Genomic DNA, 11182 nt, shown 5'->3' on the forward strand with positions numbered 1-11182 from the left:
CATGATACACATCTGAACTCTTTATATAAGGTTCTTCTGACCTGATACATGCCTTTATAGTCACTTTTTATAAATAATTAATGAATTCTTTCTGCATCCATGATTTCTTTAAAAAATTACTATTTTATACATAACAAAACATTGCATAACATTGTATAGCACATTGCAGGACACACTTCCTAAAACGTTAATTATTTTAATAACCTCATCCATTTGCCTCCATAATAAGAATGTACTATACTTCCCCAGCATAATCAATAATGCATGCTTTTGGACAGATCAGGCTCTGTCGTTTCCATAGGGAAGGCCGCAGTGTGTATGTAGGTGTACATTTACACTTTATATGATGGCCATACTGTATATGTGTGCTGTAAGCTCTGGTGGACAGCAGGATCAGAGCTCATTAAGCTGTACAGGACACCTGAGCTTCAGGCCACAGTGTGGCCTGTGGGGACAGTCGATCAGGTTGCCCAAGGCTGAGGGAGGAGGACACCGGATCTCCACAGATAGCAGCAGGGCAATGTGAGGTTACTCTACGGGCTAGTGTTACACACACCACGGACTGTGGTCATACACCTGCTGATGGAGTCAAAAAATATGCAGTGGATGTGTAAAAGAGACCAAAAGGGAGGTACAAATGTTTTCATAAAGAGATAGATCGCCCAAAAATGAAAACGTATGCACACGCAAGTAGTTCCAAACCCCTATGAGATTATATTTTCTGTTGAACCCAAACTGAAATGGCTCTTGAAGTCTTAAAGGGATAATTCACACACAAAAAAAGTTAAATTCCTGTCATCATTTACTTAATGTTCACTTGTTAAAAATATATTTGAGTTTCGTTATTCTGTTGAACACAAATTACATTGTGAAAAATGCTAGAAACTAGAAAAAGAAATACAAACAGAAGTCGTTTCTGACATTTTTCAAAATACCGTATTTTGTTGGTGGTGCAGTGGTTAGCACTGTCGCCTCACGGCAAGAAGATTGCCGGTTCGAGCTTCGGCTGGGTCAGTTGGCGTTTCTGTGTGGAGTTTGCTTGTTCTCCCTGTGTTTGTGTGGGTTTCCTCCGGGTGCTCCGGTTTTGCCCACAGTCCAAAGACATGCACTATAGGTGAATTGGGTAAGCTAAATTGGTCATAGTGTATGTGTGTGAATGAGTGTGTATGGGTGTTTCCCAGTGATGGGTTGCAGCTGGAAGATCATCTGCTGCGTAAAACATATGCTGGATAAGTTAGTTGTTCATTCCGATGTGGCAACCCCTGATTAATAAAGGGACTATGCCGAAAAAAAAAACGAATGATCGAGTGAATCTTCTTTTGCTCAGTAGGAAGCTCAAATTGATTTTAACCAAGTAAATGAGGAAAGAATTACATTTTTTCACGTTAACTATTTCTTTAAGACCCATTCAAACCATCAATTATAGATATTTAAGCCTTATATACAGTATATACTGTAGATGCCTCATTAGAAGTTATTAAATCACAGCATGGCTGTGCAATGTTGTAGCATCTTGAAACACATCTTACTCCTTAAGGTCAGGTAGATGCTGATTGGCTGTGAATGCATGTATTGTTCAATAGTTTATTGCTAAAACAAAAGTTTTTTTATTTCATTAATGGTTTTACAAAGAAACTTTAACATCTATTGAACTTTTTCTTAACACTAAAATTGTTGTTCGGCGAACCAAAATAGATTTTTTCACCATATCACGTATCACGCTGAGTGCGGTTTGTGTGTGTGGGTGTGTGTGTGCGTACGCAAGCAAGTCTTATTTAAAGCAAGGAACAATGTTGATAATGAACTTTTTAAACTTTTGACCCTTTAACTGCTCTATCAAATGTTTGACCCTGTTTAAATTAATGATTTACACCACACAGTATTGTTGGTTTACAAAAAAATCAATCAAACATCCTGTTTTTGGGTTTATGTAAAAAAAAAAAAGAGAGAAATCATGTTAAATGATAATCTGAAATATTTTATGAAATACTTCAAAAAATAAAGATAATTTAGTGTTTAAAATGTTTTATTTTGAATTTTTTTAAATAAATGAGTCTTACACTTACACTTACACATATTTCTACATTTTTTATAGAATATGAATTAATTCTGGTACCTTCCATTTGGAATAGGTTGATGTTTTAGAAATAGTGTGACGTTTTGAAAAAAGGATGCATTGAGTGTTAACTAGCGATATTAGGAGTTAAAAAATGCAATCCAAAAATGTTTTTCTTGGTGGGGCAGTTTTATTGAGAATAGGAAAATTCACATGTAAAAACATATAACAAAACAAGAGAATTGAAACTATGGGAATCACTTTCAGAATCATTCAGTCAATCAGAAAAACTCCTATTTTAAACAGGTCAGGCATTAAATCTTGCAGACCAAAACACTTATAATAAATAACAAAATGATCTTTATATGTTTATTAAGTCTTGGTTGTTTAAATGTACCTATACTGCATGTTTTAAAGCTGCATTGAGGACTCTGCTGCTGTTTTCAATCTATAGCATACATATACACTACCAGTCAAAAGTTTGAGGTCAGTTTTTTAAAAATAATTAATTATATTTGGTAATTTGAATGAAATTATTCTGTTCATCAAGGCAACATTTTTTAAATGTAAAAAAAGTTAAATTGTTCAATACTTATTTATTAAATGTATTATCTATGGTATGTAGTTTCAAATGAAATTATTTCTTCATTCATTCATTCATTCATTCATTTTCTTGTCGGCCTAGTCCCTTTATTAATCTGGGGTCGCCACAGCGGAATGAACCGCCAACTTATCCAGCACATTTTTACGCAACGGATGCCCTACCAGCCGCCACCCATCTCTGGGACACATCCACACACACTCATACACTACAGACAATTTAGCTTACCCAATTCACCTGTACCGCATGTCTTTGGACTGTGGGCGAAACCAGAGCACCCAGAGGAAACCCACACGAACGCAGGGGGAACATGCAAACTCCACACAGACACGTCAACTGACCCAGCCGAGGCTCGAACCAGCGACCTTCTTGCTGTGAGGCGACAGCACTACCTACTGCGACACTGCGTCACCCTACTTCAGACATCATTGCTTATATTAATATTATCATTAATGATAATAATAATAATAACAATTATTATTATTATTATTTGAGTGATTTCTGAAGGTTCATATAACTCTGAAGACTAAAGTAATGAAGCTGAAAATTCATTCCATCACTGGAATAAATGATTAAGTTAAATTAGAAACTACTTCTGAACAGTTCTTTTATTGTGCAATAACATTTCACAATTTTACCATTTGTACTGTAATTTTGATTAAATAAATGCAGCCTTGGATTATAGAAAAAATATAGCTTAAAGGGGCTAATAATTTTGACCTTAAAATGGGTTTTAAAAAATGAAAATGCCTTTATTCTAGTTGAAATAAAAAATATGACTTTCTCCAAAAAATAAAAAATAAAATTATCAGACATACTGTAAAAATTTCCTTGCTCTGTTAAACATTACTTGGGAAATATTTAAGAAAAAAAGAATAATTAAAAGGGGGGCTAATAATTCTGACTTCAACTGTATGTACTATGCAACAGGTAGTTGCAGTCTTTAATGCTGACTGGTCAATAGCTGTGTTTATTCACTGACTGCTTCATCCAGTGATTCTCTTTAAACAATTTTATTTCCATTCTGTGGACTATGCATTTCTCCAAAATAAACTGTTTTATATCTGCATAATAAGGTGACCACTTTTTGACCACATTATGAGGCCCCTTTAAAGAAGCAATTCTTGTGTAGTAAATAAGATTAACATGTTTAAGCACGTTAAGAAATAACTTGCAGTTCTGAACTGCATATGCAGTCTTACTGTATTTAAAGGTTTGAGGTTTGAGAAACTACAACATTCTACTTCTGTTTACTGTCACGATCAGCAAGAAACACAAAGACATTTTTGTCTATGTTAATACTTTTGTATCATGGATGAATTTTAACAAAAGCAATATGATTCTTGAGGTGTGCAGTTTTGTGAATAATTCACAGCTGAAGGCATTTTCTGGCATCGTTTGTAATATTGCTTACATATTTATCATCAATTTTTTTTGCCATGTTTCCCAGTGATGGATTGCAGCTGGAAGGGCATCCGCTGCGTAAAGTATATGCTGGATAAATTGGCAGTTCATTCCACTGTGGCGACACCTGATTAAAAAAGGGACTAAGTCATAAAGAAAATGAATGAATGAATTTAAAGCCATGAGCTTTGGTTTACAGTAAATGAGAAATACCAACTAAGCCCAAATAATCAAACCATTAAGCGTCACTTAATCTCACTGCAGACGAGCCTCAAATAACCACCATCTCTGTCAGGATACCAAGTACCTGTATTACTTGCTGCACTTTGTTATAGGGTTAAAATGTGGTTCATCCTCATTAGCTGTGCTGGACACCCTCACGTTCTCTGTATCTGTGTGTGTGTGTGTGTGTGTGGGTGAGAGTGATACACTATCAGTGCTCTTCTGTTTCTTTATCTGTCTCTCACCATGATGAAAGTCAGCCTCTCTCTTTCAACCCTCAAATCTGCACAGAGACTGAAAGAGAGAAACAGAATGTGCTGCTGTGATCTGTCATTTGCATGTTCACCTCCATTAATACAGACATGAACCCCATCTCTTTAGATCTCTTTCAGTTCAGAAATCCACCAAACCTGCCGGACCACCTATCAAACACTTCAGAGAAAACACATGCACACACAGCTTTGATGCAGACAAAGACAGCGCTTACTCCCATATTACCTCACAACATCAATTTCCTGTTCTGACGGTAACTTTGTAATAAATGCACATAAATTGGGTGTCAAATTTCTTGTTCAAATTAGAGATTCAAAGGCGTCTTAGTTTCCTGCATAGACTCCGGGTGTTTGGTTGGACAGAGCGTACTGATGTTGTATAGAGTGTTTTAAGATATGGAATAGTAGCTTGATTTGTTTGATTGAAATCAGACATAAATAGACTGGTTCATACAGCAATGACAGTGATGGGGGTGAGGGAGTATATGCCTCCTAATTCTCAGAAAAGACTATAGTTAATCATGCAATGAAAATATAATTGCAGATCCCTCTCATGTCTTGTACTCAAATTACAATCTGCTTCACTCGGGTAGATGTTATAGGGTTCCAACTAAATAAACCTGCATAGGTACAAACATTCTTTGATTCCCTTACCTGTTTATCTCCTGAGGTTGGGGCATGAAATGATAGTGTTGCAGGTGATGAACGCATTTCCTTTTTTTTTTTTTTTTAATTCTGCATGTATGTATTGAACTATGTATTCTATAATGTTTCTGTTATGAATTTTGTATTTGGCAGTCCTTACGTTTGCAACAAATTTAATTGGGGATAAATCTGAAAACCGAAAGAGTTAGTAAATGTAGACTAAAAACTATTAACCCAATCCATCGATTCATTCATTCATTGTTCTTCGGCTTAGTCACTGATTATCAGGGGTTGCCACAGTGAAATGAACCACCAACTATTACGGCATATGTTTTATGCAGCGGATGCCCTTCCACACACACACACACACACACACACACACACACACACACACACACACACACACACACACACACACACACACACACACACACACACACACACACAAACTTATATACTGTGTCCAATTTAGTTCATCCAACTTCCTACAGTATAGTGCAGGGGTCACCAATCTCGGTCCAGGAGGGCCAGTGTCCCTTCAGGGTTTAGCTCCAACTTGCCTCAACACATCTGCCTGGATGTTTCAAGTATGCCTAGTAAGACATTGATTAGCTTGTTCAGGTGTGTTTGATTAGGGTTGGAGCTAAAACCTGAAGGACACCGGCCCTCCAGGAACAAGTTTGGTGACCACTGGTATAGAGCATGTCTATGGACTGAAGAGGTAACCGGAGCACCCGGAGAAAACCCACGTGAATATGGGGAGAACATGTTAATTCCACACAGAAATGCCAACTCACCCAGCTGAGACTCCAGCGACATTTTTCCTTTGAGGCAACAGGGCTAACCACTGAGCCACCGTATCACCTAACCCAATCCATTTGATCTCAATTAATTAATGTAATTGAAAGATGATTTATCTGACTGTATTGTCCTAAATTCATTAGGTTACCAATAAACATGGTTTGATGGTGTATAGATTCAGATAGGAGGCCCCCAATAACTTCATAGGAGAAATGGTCGTGCTCAACTGAGCCTGATTTCTCTTAAGGTTTTTTATCCTTCACTTTCACCAATTGGTGAAGTTTTTTTCCTCCCTTCTGTCGCCACTGGCTTGCATGGTTCGAGACTTGTAGAGCTGCGCACAGATGGATTTGCTCTCTAGTGTTTCGAATCTCAGCAGTGAAATTTAAAGCACACTGAACTAAACTGAACTGAACGTAAACTCTGGAAACTGGACTGACACTGTTTCAATCCACTATAATCATCTATGGGAAGCTGCTTGACACAATCTACATTGTAAAAGCGCTGTAGAAATAAAGATGAATTGAATTGATAGATAATATTGTATTCCATTGCTCTCTGGACTTCTGTATATACTTAGTATATATGAATTAATTTCAATCTTTGCAGTTGTACATGGCAACCCTGTACACTGCAGTGAACAAAAAAGAGCTCAATACCTTGAAAAGAGTAATATTAGAGTAATATTATGGATTTTACAATTTAATGTGCTAATCAGATTAATTAGTTAAGAAGAAAAAAACAAACAAACACTTTAAGGGAGTTAAAACACCCAGAATGCCCCATTACGACCTCTGTAGTTCAGCTTGCAATTAATAGTTGATTGGGGATGAACACAAGCCAAGAAAACAGCTCACTGTGTGATGAAGCATGTACAATGCAATCATATCTCCCTAAAATTCAAGATAATGGGCTTAACATGACCCTGTATGAGCTTCTCACTCATTTTAAATATTTCTGCTGCTTGTTCAAAGTACTTTTTTAAAAAAGTGATGGATTGCAGCTGTAAGGGCTTCCTCTGCATAAAACATATGCTGGATAAGTTGGTGGTTCATTCCACTGTGGCGACCCCAGATTAATAAAAGAAACTAAGTGGAAAAACAAAATGAATGAATGAATGAGTTTTTGCAGATTTAAGTTGATTGAATATAAAACAATTAAGTTGTGCCAAAAAAAACTCAAGAATTGTGCTGACTCAGCTCATTTTAAATAAGTACTTTGAACAAGCAGCAAAAGTCATTTTTGGATGTGACTCTTGTGAACTTTTGGCATGCATCTACTGCCACAAAAGCATAATAGGAAAAAAAAAAACATTCACATTGAGAAAAAAAAGGTTATTTTAGGAATTATTCTGTGAAAGGGAAAACACCAATTGCTTTTGGATCTAAAGCAACTTTTGATGAGATATTTTTTACGTGGTTAATTTCCAGGAAGCCCCTGGATCTTCTGCAACTGTATGCTGTGGTATGAGCTGTAAAGTTTCTGAAGGAGTTTGGAGATTCAGTTAAGACCTTTGCAAAAGCCATGTTTTACAGCAAGATGGAACACAGGTTTTATTGACTCTCCAAAGGGCTGTGGTGAGATCAGCTTTCAGAGCTTTTATCTGAAGGTATTGACTCTTGTGTGCCTTAACAAGTCCTGAAAGCAACCTAGGATGTGATTGGTTATGAGGCACAGCTGTATGCATGTACCTGCAGCTTCCTCCACGCTGCATAGGTCACTATTAAGCCCCAGTAATGAGGATGTACTTTGTTAAAGAATCTAAGCAAACCCAGGTTCACTTTGGTTTGGGCACAGACAAAAATAGACTAATTAAGGAGTCTTAGAGAGCATGCTGGCTTAACTAGGCAGCTAGTCCTCAGAGCATCACACACACACATACATATACACACACACACACACACACACGAAGTGAGGTTCGCGTGCACTCGAAGTGAGGTGCCACACACAGAACTCCCTAGAGCAAAATGTGCTGGCATACATTTAATTCAAGGCAGTGATCTAGCATTTTTTTCCCCACTCAAACACACAGACTCCCAGAGCATTGACAGCTGAGTTATAGATGCCTGAGGGGCAGTTCTGGAGTGCCGTAGATGCTAATGCCATCACACCCTGATTAAAAGACACATTCGGTTACAGAATTAATCTACGGTCCTTGAATAGGCTGCGTCTCCACATGACAGCTTCACCAAGGCAACCAATGAGCCTATTAGTAAAGGATTACATCTTACACTAATTCACAAAACCCCCTTACACACACACACACACACACACACACACACACACACACACTTAAAATGGCCCTTGGCTAGATTAAATCATCTCAATGTCACTGTAAAAGACAGAACGCAACAATATGTACTCTGGGCTAAAGTTCTTTTATGCGGCACTTGTTGTTGGAAAGGTCATTTTCACTACTGAAGGCAGATTATTCATGATGTAAGCACTTCTTTAGAAATGATGATTGCAGGTTTTACTGTTACTTGAAGTCATTAAATTATAATTCTGTTCACATACAATATATTTGAGGTATTGAAATTAGTTTGTTGTGATAAAAAATTACCTATAATGATACAGGTGGCACAATGAGGCTTAAGGTCCAAAAGACTTGGCCTCTAGCAAATGTGAAGGCTGCTCAGGTAAAAAAAAAAAAATTGTGAAACAGTGCAATAAACATAGCTTAAAGCGATAATATACACCGTCCAGCTCCTCTGTACACATATTTGTATGCAAAACAAAACACAAAACAAACAAATATAATGAGCATGGAGTTATTTCTTCAATGCACAAAGAAAAGTTAAAATGTGTGCATGTAACCAACCAAAAACAGTTGTTAAATAAATTATAAATAAAAAAGCATGCTTTTGATTTTGTCAGCCTGATTGTTTTGTTGTTTTAATTCTACTTTATTTGAGCATATATAGAATGGTTTTAGTTTAGAGCAGATGTTCTACTTTCCTTTGCAGATAGAATGACTATTACAGGGTAATACTGCTACAAGCCTGTATTTAGGCACTGTGCCTGAAGCGCATTGTGGAGTTGTGCAGTGACTCGACACTGCATTTCTCCACGCTGTTCATTGGCTCAAGAAGCACATTCAACATTTTATCTGCAAACACCAGCAAAACCGAGCAATTAGTGATCACAGTTACAGCTGAGGTAAATTTGCGTCAGTTGACTGATATAAACACACTCGAATGGTTTTGTATAAAGTTTTACAGCTAAAACAGGCGACGAACAGAAACGCATGCGACGCATAGAGCCGGTAACCGGCAACTGGAGTTTCAGCACCGCGGACAGCGATCTTCTTCACTGTAACTTCTCTGCACTCACACAGAAGTACTAACGACTGCAGCTCATCAGTGTATATATATATATATAATTTACCAATATGTGATACTAATTGGCATCCTGTTAGTCAGTGTTAGCTAGTCTTACCCCAACTGCTCGCGGTCCTCCCGCAGAACTCGCGGGTCCTCGGGTTCCAGAAGAACTCCTTCCAGCCGTTCTTGTCATCCTTGGCCATTTTCCTGGACTAAATGTGCGCTCACAGAGACAACTCCTCGGGGCTAGCACTCTCTTTGAGAGTAATAAAGAGCTATTCAAGCCTTAAATACTGTGTGGAAAGGGTTAAACGATCTTTTGTGGCTCTACAGAAAGTTTTTTTAAATGAAAGACTGCTTAAGATTGATTCCGAAGGCACTCTGCCTAAACCTGAGCAGTCAAGCGAGGACTGAGTGAGAGAAGATCTCGATCCCACTGTAACGCCCGAATCTCTGCTCACCCGCCAGTGCAGTGCGCATTCCGCAGAGAGAGAGGGAGAGAGAGAGAGAGAGAGAGACCAGTGCAGCAATAATGTAAAGACACTGCAGCAAAACAAGCTCTGCCTGCTCACCCCCACCCCTAAACACATAGCCCTCCTTCTGCAAAACTCAAGTGACTTCTTTGGCCAATAGCAGCGCTATGCGGCACTCTTAGCCCCGCCCCCCAGTAAAACGACAAATCGCAAGCCTGTCTTGGAAAAGACGCGTGTGCGTCTGTCAGTACCTCATGCGGCCGCTGTCAAGGAGACAGCGCGCCCTGCACTGAGAAGCCTCCAGTCGGTCTGGGAAAACTCCTCTCAGCATGTTTGGGCTGTTCCGTGCAGAGACTCCCAGTGGGAGACTCCCGCATGATCAGATGGATGCTCTGTAAAAAAACTTAGATCATCTACATTTAACCATTTAGATGCTTTTATCCAAAGTGACGCAAAATAATAAGAATCGAAGCCATTGAATAAACCAAAAACAAAACAGCAAAAAACAAAAAGGGGTAAAGGTCCACATCCCAGTTAGTCTGATCAACCATAATAATAAAAAAGTATTTAGAGAGAAACAGAACATGTAAGAATCTGATAGATTATGATTGTGAAAAACATACTCGCACATATGTTTGCAGGTACAACTACTAAAGAACAATGAATGTTGGCACATCATCTCTATCATGGCCACATTGATTTTCAAGAAGCATTGATGTTGTGTTTTATTTCTGCAATCTTCCTTTCAAGCATTACAGTTTTAATGCTGGGGTATTAATATAGGTAAATGGTTTGGCTGTTTGCCAGTCGTATTTACACCACCATTGATTTGCTCAAGCTCAATAACCTAATGTCCTAATGTCAAGAACTGAACAACTGAAGGGGTACTTCACTGACATGGCTTTCATTAATACATTCATTAACTGTTGTTGTTCTTGTCAATATTTTATTAATAGCATTTTAGAAGATTTTCTATTATAAAACAATATATATATATATATATATATATATATATATATATATATATATATATATATATATATATATATATATATATATATATATATATATATATATATATATATATAGTTGAAGTCAGAATTGCATCCTTTTTTAATTTTAATGCGGGGCTAATAATTCTGACCTCAACTGTATATATTAAATCTGGTGTCCAGATCAAAAGTTTTAAGTTGTTTATATGTTTGTGGGATGTTTGTAATTTGGCAAATCTAGCATTAACACCATTGCTGAGTCACTTTGATTATCAAGCATACATTTTAAGGGAGTTTTTGTTCTTTTAGTTCTAAACACATCTACATTTTCCAGAGCAGAATTAAGCAGTACCAATTGTCCTAATTAAGTGAAATAAAATTGGAAAGTGGCCA

At 37.5% G+C, this 11182-nt stretch overlaps 1 protein-coding gene across 2 annotated transcripts in view; it reads right to left on the minus strand.

Annotated features, from left to right (window-relative positions):
* Positions 1–9879, minus strand: part of atp1b2b (ATPase Na+/K+ transporting subunit beta 2b) — a 31492-nt gene extending 21613 nt beyond the window's left edge. The window contains exon 1 of one of the 2 annotated variants that reach the window (XM_073949731.1): positions 9440–9879. In XM_073949731.1, the coding sequence (XP_073805832.1) occupies positions 9440–9527 (88 nt within the window). In that variant the 5' untranslated portion in view covers positions 9528–9879. 2 annotated transcript variants of the gene reach the window in all.
* Between the last annotated feature and the right edge of the window lie 1303 nt (positions 9880–11182).

The sequence above is a fragment of the Danio rerio genome, chromosome 5 (genome assembly GCF_049306965.1).
Source record: "Danio rerio strain Tuebingen ecotype United States chromosome 5, GRCz12tu, whole genome shotgun sequence".
In the NCBI taxonomy this organism is placed as follows: Eukaryota; Metazoa; Chordata; class Actinopteri; order Cypriniformes; family Danionidae; genus Danio; species Danio rerio.